The sequence below is a fragment of the Artibeus jamaicensis genome, unplaced genomic scaffold, assembly GCF_021234435.1.
Source record: "Artibeus jamaicensis isolate MK-2021 breed Jamaican fruit bat unplaced genomic scaffold, CSHL_Jam_final scaffold_1964, whole genome shotgun sequence".
In the NCBI taxonomy this organism is placed as follows: Eukaryota; Metazoa; Chordata; class Mammalia; order Chiroptera; family Phyllostomidae; genus Artibeus; species Artibeus jamaicensis.
This window is the reverse complement of record NW_026522030.1, coordinates 51,371,745-51,393,515: the sequence shown is the minus strand read 5'-3', so window position 1 is coordinate 51,393,515 and position 21,771 is coordinate 51,371,745. Positions and strand designations below refer to the sequence as shown.

General features: G+C 37.5%; 1 protein-coding gene and 1 pseudogene across 9 annotated transcripts in view; both read left to right on the top strand.

Moving 5' to 3' along the window:
- Nucleotides 1–21,771, top strand: part of NFIB (nuclear factor I B) — a 238,606-nt gene that overhangs the window by 149,877 nt on the left and 66,958 nt on the right. For all 9 annotated transcript variants that reach the window (XM_037142762.2, XM_037142766.2, XM_037142760.2 and 6 more), the window contains exon 4: nucleotides 15,974–16,042. In XM_037142762.2, coding sequence (XP_036998657.1) covers nucleotides 15,974–16,042 — 69 coding nt within the window. The remainder of the gene's footprint in view (nucleotides 1–15,973; nucleotides 16,043–21,771) is intronic.
- Nucleotides 124–4,999, top strand: LOC128626012 (60S ribosomal protein L27a-like; annotated as a pseudogene).

Here is a 21,771-nt window from a genome sequence, read left to right as displayed (position 1 = left end):
TTTAAGTTATACTTCAGTACAGCTGTGGGTTTTTTCTTTCTTTCTTTTTTTTAAATATATTTTATTGATTGTGCCATTACATTTCTGTTTCCCCCCTTTATTCCCCTGCACCCTCCTCCCCCACCATTACCCCCTTTAGTTTATGACCACGTGTCTCAAGTTCTTTAGATTCTATATTTCCCATACTATTCTTGCCCTCTCCCCTATTTTCTATCTACTGTCTATGCTACTTATTTTCTGTACCTTCTCCCCCCTTCTCCTGCTCCCACTCCCCTGTTGATAACCCTCCATGTGATCTTCATTTCTGTGGTTCTGCTCCTGATCTAGCTGTCCTCTTACTTTGTTTTTGTTTTAGGTGTGGTTCTTAGTAATTGTGAGTTTGCTGTCCTTTCACTGTTCATCTTTTTTATCTTTTGTTGGTTTGTTTCAGTGCCTGTGAGCCATCTGGGAAAAAAGGTCTGGATCTTCAGGCTGGGGTAGAGATTTGGGGGCTCTGAACCTGGGGTTAGAGACCTCTGGGGATCTAGGAGGAGGCTACAGGTAACCCCTGGCACAAGGAAGTTGCATGGAAGCGCAGTTCTCTGAGCGCTCTTGTGTCTTGGTGTGTGTCATGGGCCACTGGCCGGCTACGTGATGGGAGATTATGTCTCCGTTGTTTATTTTGTGACGCTTTGTGAATGAAGTGGAATTGTTTTCAAAATTTGATATTTTGGATTGCAGTCATTTTCTGAATTGAGCTATGTTCTAAGCATAACAATAAGTAAGCAAGAATTGTAAAATTACCATCTTCATCAGGATATAAAGTGCTCTGCCATTTTATACTTGGTATGTTAGAGTTGATATCCAGAATAACCCACGTAAATTGCATTACCTTGCATAGTGTTAACAGGTGAAGAAGGGAGCACTGTGAATTTTGAGAGAGCATGTAGAAAAACGAGCAGATGGATGAGGAAAGGCCACTGATGGGTTGCTCTGAAATGAGGAAGGCAAAATAGTTTAAAAAGAAGATAGTTGGCACTGAGAAGGATGAAGGGATTAAGAAGTACAAATTGGTAGATGCAAAATGGTCTTAGGGATGTGCAGTGGATCACAGGGAATACAGTCAGTAATATTTTAATAACTGGGTATGGTGTCAGGTGGGTATTAGACTCACTGGGGATCCCTTTGTAAGGTATGGAAATGTCTAACCAATATGATGTACACCTGAAACTAATGTAAAATAGTATTGAATGTCAAATGAAATTCAAATTCAAAAAAATAAAGCAGTTGTATCTTTTGAAAAGAAGAAAATAGTTGACACTGAATCTTAATGCATTACCATTTTTGAAACAAATATTTGCATTCTGTTCTTTTAACTAGAGCACCTAGATTTTAAGATAGTTTTTGTAATCTCTATAGCTGACATTTTGCCTTCGGTCATAATCCCTGTGATATATTCATTATACATCATAGTGATCTCGATAGTGTGCAAATATGATTATTTTATTCCCCTCTTTATATGTTTTCAAAGGTTCCCACTCTAGGTTAAGTCTAACCCTTAGTATGGCATCTACTGTGGCCCTTCATGCTGCGGTTTCTGCTGGACCTGGCATTTAGCCTTAGCCTTGGCCATGGGCCTCTCTCCTCATCGGCTTGTCCATGTTGTTTCTTTGCCTAGAATTCCTGTACTTCTTTGACATCTCATCAGTGAGACTTCTCCAGACCCTTTCTTTAGTACAGCCATAGAATAATAGCGTTTACTGCATTTTTATCACTATTTACTTGTCTGTTTCTTTTAGTGAATTCTGAACTATTTCAGGTACGAATTGTGTTCTTCCACTTGTAGAACTAACATCGAAGGCAGTGCCTGGCCAGAGACAATGTTCAGTGTATACAATGGAACCTTAGACCAGTAACAGACTAAATAAATTATAGCTGGTACTATAGTAAGGAGACCATCCCTATCTCTGGACCTGACCTACACCAGGAAAAGTGGGTGTTTTATAGAGACAGTTACAGTATGCCTCTTCTTCCGGTACACTGCACCCAGACACAGCTATTTGGAGATGTTCTAAACTTTAAGCCTTGTGTAGCATTCATGGTCTGATAAATTTTGTAGGAATGTGTCAGACTGAGAGTTGTACTGCTGTCATATAATTACTGATTCAAAATACTAGTCTTAGAGGGAGCAAGTTTCTCTTCTCCCAAAGTGATGAATTGGAGAAGGCCTGTTTACTGTTTTTATGCTTTGGTTTGGTGTGTGTGCTATGCTGTTGCTGGGATGTACATGATCGTCAGTGAGGAAACTGTTAAGGTGGCTTGCTAGAAGTTGAAAAAATTATGTGACTGATAGGGTTTTCCTGATTATAGGATATTTCTGATTCATTTGTGATTTTTTTTTTGTCATGTGGCAATATTGTCACTCTAAAAATTTGGAGACCAGTAGTTAAACATCACTTGCTCAAAGAGAACTCATTGGGGTATAATTTACATAAAAATAAATTGCCTACCTCTCTATGGTATTTATATACATGGAAAGGAAGGAAAGGGAAGGGGTACATATATAAAGTAAGACGAGTTTCTTATATGTCTATAACTGTAAAACCATCACCATAATCAAGATGGTGAACATTTCTGACTGCTTTGGAATCTATCCCTACTCTCTACTTTCATCCTCCGATGACCTCTGATCTCTTTTCTGTCACTATAGGTTAGTTTACATTTCTAGAATTCTATGTAAATGGTATCATATAGCATGTATTCTTTTTTTGTTTGGCTTGGCTGTGCGTTTTATCCAGGTGGTTGCATGTGTCAATAGTTTATTCCTTTTTGTTGCGCAGTACCGGCCCATTATATGTATACATCACACAAGGTGTGAGGTAGGGGTAGGTGTCCTATTTTTTTATTGTGGAGATCCAGTTAATCCAGCACTATTTGTTTAAAAGACTTTTTCCCCCCATTGGGTTGCCTCCCTACTCTTAGCAAGTATCAATAAGCATGTATTTATGTCTATTTCTGGTCCACCTCACTGATCTATATATGCCCATCTTTTGCCAATACCAAAGTGCCTTTTTGACTTCTGTAACTTTGTAAGTCATTACAAAAAGTTTTAAAAATTTAGTTTATGTCTTTTGTATTTTCATAAAAATAGGAACTGGGTGTCAAATTTGATCTCTCTCTCTTCCCCCCACACACACTCATAAGCCTGCTAGAATTTTGATTCTAGCAGATGAGAATAGTCAAATTTAAATATAGGTCTTTTTAGGCATATAGTAAAATAACTTTCATTAGCTATCTAATATAAAGTTCATATCTCTGGCTTAACCTCCAATTCACATTCTCCCCGCCCTTCAGTAAAATCTCCATGAGGGTATGTGAAAGCTTAGAAACTTTTTCTAAGCGCACTAAAACTGAGGCTGAAGGATAACCACTTGGTAGAATCCTGGAGGCTTACCCCATAACTACATGACTAGTGTAACTAGATTGAATTTTAAAAGTGGTGGTTTTTCTATCTTTTATCACATGAAAAAATAGCAGTGTTGGTTCCCTGAGAAATTGTAGACATTTAAGTTTTATTTTATCCCACTAACATCCCCTAGGTTTAGAGATTTTTTGAAGTAGCAATTCAAAAGGCTGTAAACCCAGAGAACAGCAGGGTTAGGAAATGGAGGAGGGGGGGTGAGGAGGAAGAGTATGGGAAGATATCTCACCATCTGATTTTATTTCCTAATGTAAATTCAGACATTCTCCACTCTGGGCTAGAACCTAACTCCTTATCACCAGAAACCAGGCCTTTTCATGAACTTGGTCTCATCTGTCTTTCCATTGCCTCACTAATGGAAACTGAGGGTTTCCATATACTATCTGGTATGGTCTTGCCTATGGTGGGGTGAGAAAAGCCCACCTCTTTATTATAGAGGCTTGCTCAATGAAGGACCAGCTGTCATTGGAATTGGTTGAAAGCTGTGCTTATTAACTTTGACTAACACTGTTATTTGTATTACAGCTGTTGCCTTTACCAATGAGTTTGTATTGAACCCTGAGCACTTTATGACTTTCTCATTTAGCACTCACCCAAAATCTATGGTTTCAGCGTTATTATTATAGGAATTGGGGGGGACAGAGAGTTTCATTATTTATTCAAAGTCATTAATAAAAAAGGAGCAAATCTGGAAATTGAACTGAGGTAGAGTTTAGAGTGCTTAGCACAGAACCTGTCATATAATAAACACTCAGTAAGTGATACCCACTATTATTGTTATCAGGGTTATTATTGTTATTTATTTTTATTATTGTTACTTATTCAGATCCAATTGTGTCAGCTCTAGAGCCCTCAGTCTCAACCTGTATTCAGATCTTTACTTACAGTAGCCAAGGGACTGACTGCCTTACACTGTTCTGAGGCCAAACTCTGCATCTGGATAGAATATCCTCTAAGTAAAAAGGAGGAACAACAATATGTCCTGGGTGGGAAGATACCGAAGAACAAAAGAGTGGGCACTGACTTCATCAGGATCCAGAGCAACAGGTCCCATACCTCGTGGGGCTTCGTGGAGGTTTCCCTCTTACATCTCGGCCACCAACATGCCATTCAGACTGAGGAGGACCGGGAAACTTAGGGGCCATGTCAGCCACAGCACAGCTGCATCCGCAAGCACAGGAAGCACTGGGGAGGCCACGGCGATGCTGGTGGCCTGCATCATCACAGGATCAACTCCGACAGACATCACTCGGGTTACTTTGGGAAAGTTGGTATGAGGCATGACCACTTAAAGAGGATCCAGAGCTTCTGCCCCAACTGTCAAGCTCGGTAAACTGTGGACCTTGGTCAGTGAGCAGACACCAGTAAATGCTGCCAAAAATGGGCCCGCAGCCGCTCTCATCATTGATGTCGTGAGATCGGGCTACTGCAGAGTTCTGGGGAAGGGATTGCTCCCAAAGCAGCCTGTCGTTGTGAAGGCCAAATTCTTTAGCAGAAGCACTGAGGAGTGTTGGTGGGGCTTGTGTGCTGGTAGCTTGAAGCCACACAAAGGGGAATTCATTAAATTCTCACAAGTGCAAAAAAAAAAAGATCCAGAGCAACATACATATATATACACACATATTATATGGTCAGTCTGGAAAAAGTCCAGCCATTGTTAATATAACAAGAACGGTTTGTGTGACCTTGATGTAACCTGCCAGTCAAGAAGAGTGGACTCGAATGTGCATGCATGAACAAAGACAACTTCAGTGGGACTAGTGAGAGGGGCAGTGGATGCCATTGAGTGAGCATGTGTACTGTGTGGCTGTCACATTCAAAATGACTGAACATGTAGAGCAATGAATCTGCATCAAATTTTGCATTAAGCTTGAACATTCCTCTGAAGAAACTATTCAGGTGACTCTGAAGGCTTTCTGGGACGATGCAATGAGAGCCATGCAAATAAAAGTGTGGCACAAATGCTTCAAAGATGGTTGAGAATCTGTTGGAAGTGATCCACATTCTGGAAGCCCTGCAACAAGCAGAACACTGAGAGTGTTGAATGTGTATGGGTTGTAATCAGCAATCAACAAAGATTGGTAACTGACAGTATGAGGCCTAGAGCTGATCTGGGGATTCCAAAAACTACTGCGTCCAAGATTTTGATGCAGGATCTTGGCATGAAATGTGTTGTGGCAAAATTTCTTCCATGGCTTCTGCTATCAGAGCAGAAGGAACTTTGTGCTGAAGTTGCTAATGATGTTGGGAGAACTGTGTGAGGTCCCGAGGTGCCTGCTTTGAAGGGGACTGAAGCATCGTCGTCCTATGTACAATGTTTCTGGTATCTTGTATCTTCAATAAATGCCTCTGTTTTGCACATCACATGGCTGGATACTTTCTGGACAACAACAATGGTCTGGGTCCCAAATTCCAGATCACATTTAAAAATTGTAGCAAAATACACGTCACATAAAAGTTATCATTTTAATCATTTTAAGTATACAGTTTAGTGGCATTGCTTATTCACATCATTGTGCAACCAATCTCCTTAACTTTTCTTCCTATAAAACAGAAACTCTACCATTAAGGAACGACTTCTCAGCCCCCACTCCCCCCAACCTCTCTCTGGTAGCCACTACTTTGCTTTGTTCTATGAGTTTGAATATTCTCGGTACTTCATCTAAGTGAAGTCACACGGTATTTGTCTTTTTGTGAATGGGTTAGTTACAGATTGCACTTTTAAGAACTTGTAAAGCAAGGAGGGTTGAAGGAACTTGGGTAACTAGGAATGGCAGGCTTGTTTCCCCTGTTTTAGAAAACTTTGTTGTTCAGTTTTGCCAAAGACTTTTTATTGTTTGCTTTTATATATATTTTTGTTTAGATTTGTTATTAGGGAAGGCTGTTTCTCTTCTTGGTGTAGGGTACATTTCAGCATCAATTGATATGGTTGTGTATCATATTGATTGATTTTCTGCTAATGAGCTACACTTCATGGAATTAACCCTAATGATAATAGTGTATTATTCTTTTGATAACATTGCTATAGTCAGCTGGAATATATGAATTGGATATATTTAATCTTATTTAGGATTCTTTAAATTGCATTTGTATATGCTGTTGGTCTTTGGATTTTTGTTTAGTTGCTTTGTTTTGATGAAGGATGTTGTAAGTTTACTTATTTAAGTTTTGCTGGCCTAATAAAGGCTCAGGAAAGTGTTTTCGTAAGGAGACTTGTCATCATTTTCTAAGACCTGTAACAGTGTAAATAGCATTGGAATTTAAAGATTTGACAAAGAATAGATAAAATCCAGCTGTGTACCCATTTATATCTGCTTGCCTTCTTAAAAGGTGTTTTTAAATCACCTTTAAAATTCTGTTGTAGGCTTTTTAAGTTTTAAAGTGCATATGAATCCCCTGTGTATTTCTTAAGCTGGAGATTTTGATTCCCAGAGTCTGAGGTGAAACCTTATTTTCTACACATCGTAACAAACGTCCAGGTGATGCCAGTGTTCTTGGCTCTGAGATCACCGTTTGAACAGGAAAATGCTAGTGCAGGGGTTCCTGCCTTTGATGCACATTGGAATTGCCTGGAGAACTTTTGGAACATCCTCATCCCTAGGTTACATCTATAACAATTAAATCAGAATAGCTGAGGGAGGAAGTCAAGAATAAATTATTTATCCCGAATCCCAAGTGGTCCCAATGCCCAGCAAATATTTGGGAACCACTGCACTAAGGTTATTGGTCTATTCATATTTCTACTTTTCTCAATTTCATTTTAGTAAGTAATTACCCATTTAAGTTTTTAAAGTTATGGTCACTAAGCATTATTTTCTAATAATAATGCATTATTTTCTAATAATTATTTTAATGCATTTAGTTCATGATTTTTCTGTTTTGCCAATCTATTGAGGGGATCATCTTTCTTTTTATTTATTGTTTTAAATACTCCCCTTTTTTCAGTTTTACTAATTTTAGCTTTTATATTTAAATTTTTATTTAACTTTTTTAGGTTATTTTTTCATTTTTTCTTTTGTAAACATTTCTTTAGTTTTTTTCTTTTTTGTTGATTATAGTTTTTTAAATTTTCTGTTTGATTCATGGTTTATTTTCTTAATTTTGATATAGTTCAGAAAATTTGGTCACTTGATTTTTTACTTCATTTTATTTTCTCAAGATGAGACCATATAACCTGGAAGTCTCTACTTTGAATAATTTGTTAAAGTTTACTCTTTAGTCAAAGACATGATCAGTTTTTATACAATTCCCATAGGATAACAAAGTGTAGTTTGTATTTCAATGATATAAACTTAGTGTTTGTCTGATAGTCATGTTCTGTTATAAAAGAGATGTACTCAAAATTCTCTCTATATATTTGTATTTTTTCAAGTTTCTTGTACTTTTGATAAGTTTTGTTTTATATATTTTTTCACAGTATAGTTTGGTGCCTGGGGGGTTGGTGATTTCTTCATTAATTGTGCCTTTATCTATTCATAATGTTCTTTCTCCTGTTTATTGTAATTCATCTTAAATTCCATGTTAACCTTTGCTAGTTGACATTGCTTTCATTCGAATTTGCCTGATTTCTCTTTTTCTACCCTTTTGTTTTCTACATTTTATTCTTGTTATTTTTTTGTGTCTTTTGATCCTTGAAAATAGTTGCATTTTATTTGTTCGAGTTGATGTAGTCCTCTCTTTATGGAATTATTCATTCCACTTGTATTTATTGTGATGAGTGATATACTTGATTTTATTCTTTCTCTCTTCCTTTATGTTAATCATTTATTTTTACATCTAATGTCCTTACTTTTGTTGTCTTGATTAGGTTTGTATTCATTTTGTTTTGTTTTCTCTGTTAATTTGGAAGTTCTACCTTCCCTTTCTCTGTCTTAAAATGTCTCTATTATTATTTAAAAACAACATACAGTTTTCATATTGACATATATTGACATATTGATTATCATCTGAATTTTAGAGAAGAAAATGTGAGGTGTAGAAAAGCTGCCTACCTTGCCATAAGTTTACATAGTAAATGATAGGGCTGGTTTTTTTTAGTATAATTTAACATCATTTTAATATAATTATAGTAATGATAACATTATATAATTGTACATTTACTATAATATGGCCAACTTAGTAAATATTCTATAAGCACAAAATATTATGCTCATAAACTGAAAAAAATTGAAGAGAGTCAATGATATTCTTGGAAAATACATAATAAAATTGTCACAAGACCAGAAAACCAGAGTAAATTTTATGAAAGACTCAAAGTTGTCTAAGAATCTTCTCTGAAACATTCCAGGAAGATGATTTTGTGATCTTTTTTTTTCCCACACTTTCAAGAACTTTTAATGTTTTTTTCACAAAAAATTAATGACTTATCCAAACTATTTTATGAAACATGCATATAATTCTGGTATAAAAACTTGATAGATGAAATAGAAAAATTCCTAAAACATATTTTAACCACATATAGAGAAGTTGAAAGAAACTGTTAGCAAACCAATTCAACAATAAATGAAAAGAGTTACTTTCCACAGACAAGCAAAGATAAGTTAATCTCAGAATTCTGTAATATATAATGCTGTAAGGAAGAAAATGGGTAATCTCTACTAATGCCAACCCCCCCCCAAACCATTTAATAACATTCAACAATCATTCTGATCAGAAAATATATTTAAACTTGAGAAAAGTAGGAATAAGTAAATATATCAAATGATGAACAATATCAATCATCCATTACTAGCCAACATTGTCATTGACTGTGAACCTCTAGAAATAATCTCATCAATGTTAGGAATAAAATATTCCCGCTAGCGCAATTCCTATTTTGCCTATTTTTGAATGTTACATTCAAATGAATAATGCATATGTATCTGAAAAATATCCAACTTTGTCAAAATTAAATAAATGAAAATTATTACATTAATGATGTATTTTCTCCATCAACTTGTCACAGTTAAAAACAAATCACTAGTAGCATGGGTGACATGTAGCTCTGGCAGCGGGATAGTGACATGACACACTCACGATCTGTCAGAGGGAATACGACCAGGCAGAAACCTTTATTGAAATCAGCTCAACAGTTTTTACCAAGAGCTTTAAAAGAGTGTGTGCCCTTTGATCCCGTAATTCCACTTCTGGGAACTCCAGCCGAAGGAAATCAAGAGAACTGCTGACAAAGATTTGTGTGTGAGGATGTTAATGATAGTGCTATTTATAATATTTTAAAAAATGGGAATAACCTAAAATGCCAAACCATAAGAGACTGGTCAAATAAAGTATGATGTGTCCATGCAATGTACATTTCTATAAGCATTAAAATCATGCTTTTCATAAACTGTTTAACGGGAAACAGACTATGTTAATTAGTAAAAAGCAGGATACAAATTTATTTCAATTTGGTCTCAATTTTATAAAAACACACACATACACATATGAATATATATGAATACATTTAATGATTGCTTAAAAAATACTAAGAAGCACAGATAATATGTTAATATAGTACTATGTGTTAGAGTCAGAAAATTTCTGACTCTCTAGCAGATTACTTATATCTCCATCAGGGATTTACATTTCATATTGAAGGATACCTAATTCTAAGTTAACACTAGAATGTTAACCTTTGCTATAGGCTGAGGTTCAGCTTCTGTGCAGAGAGAATCATTATCTTTGCAATGGTTGGTGTGTCTGTTTCACAGTCACAACTTCATCATTTGTAATGGACAGTTCAGATCAGATGAGAAACTGAAGATAGAGCTGTGTCTTACAATATCACTACCAAAAATCACCAAGGGTTAGTTGTGGTAGTTGAAGTTGTATGAACATTGGCAAAGAGCTAGTGTAAAATATTCTCATCTTCCCCCCTTCTGCATCTGTAAGCAAAGGATGTAGTCATCTTTTACATTCTGTTGAAAGAAGTGAACAATTGAAATTGTCGGGCTAGAAAATGCCTGTGAGATACATAGTGTCCTGTTCTTTCTCCAAAGCAATGCAAGAAAAGTAATGGGAAACAGCCATGTAAAAAAGTGGAATCTGAAGGTTACAATGGTTTTTGGAGATGCTTTTATACAATTTCCTACCAAGTGATAATTTTTAAATCTAATGGAGCTCTCTATAGCTAGAAAATCCTTACCTCTGTAGACACAGGTTTTGTCATCTGTAAAATGGTAACATGACAGCTTGTAGGTTAATTGTGAGCATTATGTGAATTAATGCTTTTGAAGATCTTAGCACATTAGCTTGGCATACATTGGTTATTATTACCTTTGCAAGGTTTCCCATTCATTTCTGGGGCTTTTCTTATTGGATGACAAATCTGCTTATTGGGCCAAAAAACAGTTCCTGGAACTATGCAAAATAAGTCTAATCCACCATCTACACTCCCAGTCCTTCAAATACTTGAAGACAGCTTTCATGAATTTAATAACTGCTTTCTGTGGCTTATTTATTTTTAATTTCAAGACTAGAACACAGTAGACTATAAAAATGAGTGTTATCAGTCTTCCTTTGGATTTTCTATGTAAATGTTGTTTAACATTCAAATGGTGCTGATTATAATTTGAGATATTAACAGTTAGATATGCCATTGTGTCCCTCTGTTATTGTTTTTGAAGAGGTTAAACACTATATTAACTTCTGAGTGGTGATTTATTGTTGCTTTTGTTAAAGAAAAATGAAAAAAGAAGTAAAATAATATAGTTTGATATTGCCTTTGAGAGTTTTCAGTTTGCAGAGGTCTTTATTTCCTACTCAATTTTGCTTTTTAAAAAGCATACATGTGGTGTAAATACAACACCACATAAATGCCGAGTTGCTCTTGGCTTCCTAGCTTAAGCTGCTGTGCAATATTGCTCTGTAACCATTAAACAGCTGCTCCGCCTCAAAGATGCTCTTATTCCCTTTGGTAGACAAAGGGTATTTACTTCATGAATGTCTCCAAATTGCTTTAAGATCTTTGGCCTTTGTATCAGCTATTTAGATTCACAGGGGTCTATGTAACATGGAAATCGTGTTTCTGGAAGGCTCCCACAGTCTGGAGGCTACAAACAACAACTGCACTTTTCTGAGTCTCACCTTTTATATTATCACAGGGCTTCTGACCCCCTGTATGACCCACCCCCCCTAATTTTGCTAGAGTCCTTATGTATTATTTCTTGTATCCTGTGAGCAAGCACCATTACCCTCAGTAATGCCCAGGTGTTGTGTTGTTCACTATTTCTGTTCTTCACTCTGCCTCATCTTGGGTAATGCCTGTCCATGGTAAGGGCTGTGCTACATACAGGTAAGTGCCCGAAGCAGGGGCTGCCACCTGCTTCAGGCACTTCTCCCAGGCCCAGGTGCCTGGTTCCCACACCCCTGCACTCTTGTAAGGTCGTTGTCAGTAGGCATTACCGCCCATCCTCAGGAGTTTCACCGTGCTCCGTGCAGGAGCAGAGCTCAGTGGGAACTCTCGGGTTGCAGTTTTGTCTAGTGGGTGCCAGAGCAGCTCTGACGTATTTTCAATACCTTCCATAACTTTGCGTAAAATAACTTTCAGTTTATCTTGTAGATTCAAATTCCTTAGAACCTGGGGAACTGGAGGTGGGATAGGGAGAAATACCCTGCTCCATTCGGAATTGTCTTCCCTTTTCTATGGAATAGTCATTGTATTTGCCTGTGTGTGACTGCCTTCCCACTAGTAGGCTTAGCTTGAGGCAGCACAATTCTGTTATGAGGCCCCTCACAGGCCATAGCCCGCTCCATCCTAATGGGCGTGACTGAGAAGCAGGTGGAGCCCTAGCTGCTCAATGGAGTAATAAGGAAATAAACTTCAGATGATACATACATATTGAAATGGGTTTATGTATTTGACAAGATGTACTTGGTATAAATATTCTAAAATGTTCACCATTTATTTATTCACTCATCAATTTCTTATAGATATTTTTGAACTCTTACTCTTTAAACACTTCTAGTTCCTTGGTATACACTTTGTACTAAATGCCTAAAGTTACACACTAGTACATGACAAAGTTAGAGAGCTACAACCTGAATGTAATCACTACTCTTTTCCATTCTGCCCAAGAGCCTAAATAAAACCTCCAGCAAGTGAGTTCTGGGGTATAACAAGGCTCAATATAGATAGAGTTCAACCTTGAGCCATCTAAGTCTCCACTGTTATAAAATTACTAGTATGCTCTTTTGTGATCCTGTTTCAGTAAGTTGTATTTTAAAACTTTGTCCTGCAGGCATTTAGTGTAGTTACTGTATGTAGAGGTGCCGAGCTAGTTGTTTGGGAGATACAGAGATGAATGAGTATTTGAGCCACTCCTTCAGATAAAGGAGCTGATAATTTCGTAAGAAATATAAGACTTGAAAACAGTTATCTTGGAAAACTTGAATGTGCAGAGTGATGTAAAGTAAGTACGGATTATGTGCTATGTGAAAACAGATGAAAGAAATTGGTCATAGCTGGCCCAGGGGTTGGGAGTAGAAGGTAGAGGTGCGGCTTGTGGAGTGGATGGGTGAACCGGACACCAAAGAATGAGAGTTGAGCGTGCAGAAGGAGGCCTTCTGATCAGCAGGGAGCTGCCTGAGAAACACAAGGGCAGACATTTACAGACTGCCGCTGAGGACGAGTGACCTTGTCTGATTGGCTGAGTGTGTGAGCTGTGGTCATGATAAATGAGGTCTACTATAATATGTAAATAAGCCCATATTTAATATCTTTACCATATATAAACGTTATGTTTACCATATATGAAAGTATAATTTATACTTTAAACAACAACAAAGGCAACAAAAATCCTTGTCGAAAATGATAGTGGTTCAGAAAATTAGAAATATCTTTATCCCCAACCTCACAAAGGGAGTCAATGTCCTTTTTTTGTTTTCATGTCTTTTAATAATACCCTGTGAGCTGACATACAAGTTGCTCAATAATCACTGAAATGAATTCAACCTGGTGAAAAATTAATTGCTCAACATGTAGGAACTTATCAAAATAGAAGTACTTGAAGTGGGGACATTTGGTTACCATCCTCTTAAAATTACATATTTTTCACAGTAATGACTTAATACGAGACCTAAGTTTGATCACCAGGTAGGATCTCATAATTTCTTCTCCCTCTTTCTTTCACTTCTTTTCTAAAGAAGGTAGATGTGTGGGCATACAACAGTGTTCAGACATCGATGACTCCTCAGTCCACAACAGGAAAGCACCCGGGGGAGGACCCCCCACCAGAAAAACTGCAGTTGTCTTCTGGAGGGCAGGCCCTTTGTAGTACGGGCCCCTTGTAGTACGGGCCCATGAGACAGGCCCATGAGATGAGTGTGTAAGAACCCATCGGTGTCAGTGTACCAGCTGGTGTTGTGAGAGGTGGTGTTGGCCTTCACTGAATTTTTCTGAAGACTTTCAATGAGTTTGCCCATTTTATGATGGAGGATTTACAAGCACACCCGCCCACACCACCTGAGTGTTCAACAGTTTTTGACCAAAAATATCACCATCCCCATGCTCCACCCTCCCTATTCACCCTATCTTGCCCCAAGCAACTATTTTTTGTTTGTTTGTTTCCCTGGGTGAAACAAAGTCCTCCAAGGGAAACGTTTTGCTAATGTGGAAGAGGTGAAACAACAACAAAAATGACAGAAGCACTAAGGGGCATCAAAATCTATGAGTTCAAAAATTGTTTTGAGGAGCAGAAAAAACATCTTGATAGGTGTATTGCCTCAGATGCACAGTACATTTGAAGGGACTTGAAGTTTAAACATGTAAGATAAATACACAACTTTTTATAAATGAATGCTTGGTTTTTTGGGTCCCCCCCTCATATATTATAATTAAATGACTTTCTGTCTTTTCACACTGTGTGTGGCTAAAAAAATGGTGTGTTAACTTTGTTTCTGGTAAAATTTCTAAATGCAGACTTACAAATGATTTGAGCATGTCTAGAACCCGGTACGTATAATTCATTGTGTGGGCGACTGTTGGCTCCTGCTGCCCGTTTGCACTTAGTGGTAACACATGGTCAGGTCCTCTGTGGGCTTTATATTTTTATCTCACTTACTATGTGTAACAACTCAATGGTGTAGGTGACTTTGTTATCTCTAATTTATAAATGAGGGGTTTTGAGGCCTGAAGAGTCTAGTGACATGTTCAGGATCCCACACTGGTACACGGTGTGGCTGGGTATCACATCCCAGCTCTTTGACTTGAGTGCTTTGTGTTGCTAAACCACCAGTGAATGCCTCAGACCCCTGCAATGAGTCTCATCCTTTGGTCTGCCCTGAGTCTTTAAGTAGAATCCAATCATATGGCCAGTCCTTAGAATCTAGAGCTTTTTCTCGGAAGTATTTTATTTCTGAGGATTTTCAGCCTCTTTTAAATCTCTCCTTGGGACAGCGGCCAGTAACCATATTCTTCATTCCTAAGGTGTTCTCTTCCTCCTCAGCCTCATTACACCTCTTTCACATAAAGGAGAAACTGGGGACACGACTGGTGTCCGTGTGGGTCCGCAGCTCTAGTCCTGGCTACAGCTAGACCAGCTACCGCACAGGTCTGATTCTCAGGTGCCTGAATACAGCTACAGTGGACCCTGTGTGTGAAAGTCATGGAAAGGTCACGTGGCATTTCATGGAGGCCTGGAATCACTGCTGTGTGCTAGAAAAAAATGTTGGTTCTTGAAATGAAGGAAGTCCAGGGGAGTAGTAGCAAGGGTGGGAAAGCAGGGCCATCATGTGGGATATATTAAAGGTGCATGGAAGCCCTGGCTGGTGTAGTTCAGTGGATTGAGCGAGGGCCTGTGAACCAAAGGATCGTGGTTCGATTCCCAGTCAGGGCACAGGCCTGGGTTGCAGGCCAGTTCCCAGCAGAGGATGCATAAGAGGCAACCATACGTTGGTATTTCTCTCCTTCTCTCCTTCCCTTCCCCTCTAAAGATAAATAAATAAAATCTTTTTTAAAAGGTGCATGGAAATAGGTTGATGCAAAGAGTATGTACAAGTTATACTTTTGGGTGATTCATGACCCCGGAACAAGGCTGGTAGTGCTAGTAACGAAGGGCAGCTCACTTTTCTTTAATCAGGGAAGGATTTGTGAAAGAACAGTGGTTTCAAGAGATCTTTGAAGTAATTCCAACAAGGTGCTAATTGTGGTTGTGGTTTTCCTTTTCCTTTCTCTCTCTTTTTTTATTTTTTTCACATCGATGGACTTTAGTCTACCAGCTGCTACCAAGCTGAATTGCATTTGTGAACCTTCCTTCTCTATGGGTGGGCTGTAGCAAAAATAACCATACCGATTGCCCTGTACCTTAGAAGGTTTTAAACAATTGTTTTAGAAGGTTGTTTAACATCTAAACTTTTTACTTTACTTTAGACAGACCCAGTTTGCATTCACAAAAGTTTGCTTTTACTTGTTTTCGTTGTAAGCTTACTTTTTTTTTTTGTTCTAACCTTTGGTTTAAAAACACTCAAATTCTGGTGTTTAATCATTATTTACTTCTCACTTATGTTGATCTTTTCCCCCTTGATGTTTATTTTCAGGATACCTTGAAGATAGTTTTGTAAAATCTGGAGTCTTCAATGTATCAGAGCTTGTGAGAGTATCCAGAAGTAAGTACATTGTTTTCTGATTAATTAATTTTACAGTAAGATTTAAAATATTTTACATTTTGAACCTTAAATACAGTATGAAGGGTAACCATATATTAGGATAAACAGTTTTAAATTCTCTGACCTTTGGATAAAATCTTTATTGAATATCTTTTGCCCGATTTTTCTAAAATATTTTTCTTTAAATCATTAAAACTTCTTGTACAAAAATAATTTGGGGGTTGTTCTGATTTCTATGTGAATGGTATTCATTTAACTCACTGTTCTCTCTGTGACCATAGATGGTCATTTATATCAAAGGAAGTGCGATTAATTAAATGTGCTCTGTATTGTTATAATAACCCACATAAGTTTCCTGTAGATAAGTGTTTTTTCATTTTACTAACATTTTGGTGGGGGCTTGGAGATGTACAGGATATACACGCTAACATGCAGAGTGTAGAAGGATGCAGAAATTAACTTTGCAGATTGCAGTTGGATATAGATAGAAAGCATTGTTACTCAAAACAATATCCAATTGTTTTAACTGACTACCTCACCTGAGACACCATTCTTGGCAGGCCGATGAGACGTTTCTCGGTTAAATTCACCTGGCCAGCTACCTAAGCAAGAGGGAAGTTTCCTCGATCAACTCTTTTACTTATTACTAGAGTTTGCAAATATATATCTAAGATGCGGTTCTTAATGCACCGATTACGTTAAAGGAGGTGACTCATTTCTTCCGGCTCTCTTCTCTGATTTCGCTTTTTTATGTAACTTTGAAGGGTGTGTTTTCACTTGACATTTTGATAGCCTTACAGTTTGGAATGATGTTATTCAGATAAGGTAGAGGCACTGTGGTTCTTGTTTAAATTGTGTTTTTCACTTGGGTCAAATTCAGAGGCCATGAATAAAATTTATGGTGATCTAAAAGAACAAATCAGGAATGAGTTACTGAGGGCAAGAATAGGTAGTGCTTTAGAGTTGTATTCAGTGAAGGAATCTTGAAGCTAGTAGATTATGGACTATGTCTTTTGAACCATAGTTTCTCAAAGAGTTCAAGTTTCTAAAGTGGTCAGTGCCGATAGCATGTATCTCAGACAGTTCTACACATGAACCTAAGATCTTAAGATCCTAAGCAATTTAAGCTTTCTAACACGATTGCCTAGAAGGTAAATGTACACCCAAAAGACTTCTGTCACAGGTTATGTCCCTGGGGGCAGGGTAGACCAAAGCCTCGTACCCTGCAGTCCTAGGGTGCGTGTTTGTCGGGGAGAGGATTCTTACGGTTGACTCCGTTGACTGATGTGATGAGCCCTGTGGTATTTTCTCTGGTCAGTACATGGTGTGTGAAGGTCTTTGACATATGAAAGTTTTTTATTTTTATTTATTTTTGTATTTTTTTAATTTGGAAAGGAACATGCTTGACTTACTTTTATTTTCTGGCATCATGTAAGGAAGTGGATATTGGAAGATTTGTGTGTGTGTGTGTGCTTTCTCCACACTGTTCTTTAGCAGAGAAACTATGCTGTTGCAGTTACAAGACATTATGCAAGTATTTGTTTAAATTTATACTTTTCCACTGAGCTATACCAGCCAGGGCAAAATTTGTACTTTTCTAAGTTTCATGCTAGACTTCCATCTTTCTTATGAGTAGCACTAAGTAGAGTCATTGATCAGAAAATATTGTTAGTTCCTCATTTTTGGTAACATTGTGCTTGATGCTGTACAAGGAAGGCCATATAAGAACCATTAAAAGCCTAGAGTAATAGTTTGAAAAATTTGAAACATAAAACATAGATTAAAAACTACTTTTCTATAACAGTTCAGAAATGAGGTAAATTGAACATACTTCATTCATTCTTTCATAACTCATCCTGTCATCTCTTAAAGGTTTTTATGTTACCTGTTACAATAAACGTTACTGATTTGTAGTTAGTATATTAATTATCTATACTCATTCATTAATTTATTCAGAAAACATTTATTTTCTACTCTGTATGCAAATAGGTATCTGAAGTGCTTGGGAAATTATTCTTTTAAGTGTTTTAATATATCCACATTATAATCTTATTTATACAATTGAACTTTATTGTTAATGAAATAAAGGTTTGCTAAGTAAACATAAACTTCAGTACAAGCCGTATGTAGTATATCACAAATTCTGACTGTTTGAGGGTTTATGGACGGTATGTTAATGGTTTCTGTCCTTGAGGGTTTTACTATCACGTAACCCACTAATGTGTATGTTGACTTTAGCTAATGAAGCTATTCAGTTTTAGGGATAGTGATCTTTCGGTTGAATGATATTATCTCCATCTTAAAAGTTGATTTAAGATCAGCTTTTGGAGTGAAGAGAACAGTAAGAGAGATTAAGGGTTGACCTCTAACCCTTAGAATCTGAGATTCTTTGGAGCTTGGTTTCTGAGAGGCTATTGGCAGCCTCTTAACCATGATTTGCAGCTTTCAGGCTTCTTGCCTCTTTGGGAGAGGTGCTAACACTGGTCTATGCATCTGATGTCAGTTCTCTCAGAGGCTTTCAAACAGGAATATCTGTCTGGGACTTGCTGTCCTCCTACACTTTGTCATGAAATAAATTTTGCGGGTGTACTCTTTTAAAATCTGGCCATGTTTACTATAAATCTACTTTTTTCCCCTGTCAACTCCTATTTGGTGTCAGAATGCACACTAAAATTTTACAGTGCTCATATATAAATTTGTAGACAGATTATTTTTATTGCTGATTTGATATTCTGGAATAATCCTCTGGAACAAAATTTAGAAAAAATCTATTATTATTTTACTATAAATTATATCTAGTATGTTTATGGTCAAGTGATCTGTGCTATCAGCATTATGTGTTCCATAGAGACTAGAGATCTTTGCCTAAATATTGCATGAACTTAGTACATTTCAATAATTTGTATAAGATATAACCCATAAGTTTCCTGTTGGTAACTCAGTTATTTGAATTGTATTCATTACTGTTATAGGAACCAGACAGATTGTTCGCTTTCACTGAGCCCCACAAATGCCTCCTCCTATCACGTGCCTGCTTTCCAATGTCACATAGAACGAGGTTCTAATAATAAACTTTAGAGCATGTGGTTACTGTGGGATTTCTTACCTTGCATTTTTTTAACCTCCGGTGTACCTCAAGCCACAACAAGCAGCTGCATTTTAGCTTTCCAAAGGATTTAAGCCATTAGGCGCAGTTATATACTGAACACAAAAATCTTCTGTGTAAAATGAGGCTAACATGAATTATATATAACATGAACAATCTAACAGAAAGCAGAAGCTCCAGAATTTTGGAGCTGAGACTACTCTTGTATATAGCGATTTATTTAATTTTTAGGAGGAAAAGAAGGATGTTCATTATATATTTTTTGATATTCCTCTGCACTAAAACATGTGCCTTATAATCATACTTTCTTAAAAACATTTTAATTTAATCTTGGCCCACCTGATATTGTAGTACAACTCAACTGTCAGTGAACACATTTCAAATGTTTATAAAAAAATTCCAAGTGAAAAAAGTTTCTTGAAAATCTGTGGTTCCTTTGGAATTTTCTATTCAACCTCAGCAGTGAAGAGAGGCAGGAAGACTAAGTAAACTATGTGTTCTTCGAAGCGAGGCTCAGGGGCCATAGAATTTTGTTTCCACAGCACAGGACACACTTTTTCTCATTAGTGCCTTTGAAGGCCCAATAGTGAAGAAATAAAAAGTATTCTTTAAAAAAAACTGTTATAAAGAAATTTTTATTGAGAGGAATTTGGCTTTTTCCCATACCTTTTAACTGTGAGCTAGGGCAGGTATTACAGGGTAGAAAGCTTTGTATTATTTTTAAGTATTTTTGTTGATTATGCTATTATAGTTTTCCTAATTTTTTTCCCTTTATTTACCCTCCACCCTGCTCCCTCAACCCTCCAGAATTCCCCCCACCTTTAGTTCATGTACGTGGGTTGCGCATGTGAGTTCTTTGAGTCCTGTTTCCTATACCATTTTTATCTTTCCTCATCTATTTTATGCCTACTAATTATGCTTCTTCTTCCCTTCCCCCCACATTCTCCTTTTTCCCTCCCAACTGAAGTCCCTCTGTGTGATGACCATTTCTCTGATTCTGTTCCTGTTCTGGTTGTTTGCTTAGTTTTTGTTTTCATTGTTTTTCTTTTCTTTTAGGATCATTTGTTGATAGTTGTGAGTTTGTTTTCATTTTATTGTTCATATTTTTTATCTTCTTTTTCTTAGATAAGTCCCTTTAATGTTTCATATAATAAGGGCTTGGTGATGATGAACTCCTTTAACCTGACCTAATCTGGGAAGCACTTTATCTGCCCTTCCATTCTAAACTAACGCTTTGCTGGATAGAGTAATCTGGGATGTAGGTCCTTGCTTTTCATGGCTTCAAATACTTCTTTCCAGCCCCTTCTTGCCTCCAAGGTCTCTTTTGAGAAATCAATTGATAGCCTATGGGAACTTTTTTGTAGGTTACTGTATGCTTATCTCTTGCTGCTTTTCAGGATTTTCTCTTTGTCTTTAATCTTGGGTAATTTAGTGATGATGTGCCTTGGTGTGTTGCTCTTTGGAACTCTTTGGGACTCTCTAGGCTTCCTGGACTTCCTGGAAATCTATTTCCCTTGCCAGGTTAAGGAAGTTTTCCTTCATTATGTGTTCAAATAAGTTTTCAATGTCTTGCTTCTGTTCTTCTCCTCTGGCACCCCTATAATTCAGATGTTGGAATGTTTCAGGTTGTTCCAGAGAATCTTCAGCCTCTATTCATTTTGTTGGATTCTTGTTTCTTCATTCTGATCCAGTTGGATGTTTATTTCTTCCTTATATTCCAAATTATTGCTTTGAATTCTGGTTTCCTTCTTGTCACTGTTGGTTCCCTGAATATTTTGCTTTATTTCATTTTGGGTATTTTTCATTTTTTGACCAAACTCAATCAGTTCTGTGAGCATTTTGATTACCAGGGCTTGAAATTCTCCATCACTTAGGTTGGCAATCTCCTCATCGGTTAGTTCTGAAGCTTTACTCTGTTCTTTCATTTGGACCATATTTCTTCGTCTTGGTGCAGCTGACAGGTTGTGAAGGGACGGGGCCTTAGGTGTTCACCGTGGCAGTGCAGCCCTCTCTGCTGTGCTGCCTGTGGAACAGGGGCCAGAGAGGGAACAGTGCAGCTCACCCACTCTCTCTAGAGCACTTTCCAACAGACTCTAGTGTTAGACTGGAAGTGTATCTCACCGGGGCAACCCCAACCTTAGCCCATAGTCAGCTCTGAGTCTCAGTTTTCCCCTTAAGTCAGTCCCCCCTAAGCAGCTCTGCCAAGGTCGGCAGCCAGCCCTGCCCCCCATCCACCTCCAGACATTTTTCTGAGTCGGCCCATGTGGTCTGCCTTACTGGTCTGGTTGTTCTGGTTGATTTTTTTCTTTAATTTCTTGGTTGTCGGGAGTTCCATGCAGTTTGGTTTTTCTGGTGATTTTGGTTGTTTATTGATTTTAAGTTGGTTGTTATCCTCCTTTTGGTTGTACAAGGAAGTGAAGGGTTTCTATCTACGCCTCCATCTTGGTCGGAACTCAAAACTACTCTTAAGTACTGCCCTTTGACACCAACCAGCCTGATTTCCACTTTGCATATTGTCTCTGTTCATGACTTTGCTCCTGATGTAAACCCTGTTTGAAATGATCTCCTGCCAAAAGTTATAATTATATTCTCTAAGGTCTAGTGCTAGGCTTGGCTTTTCCAC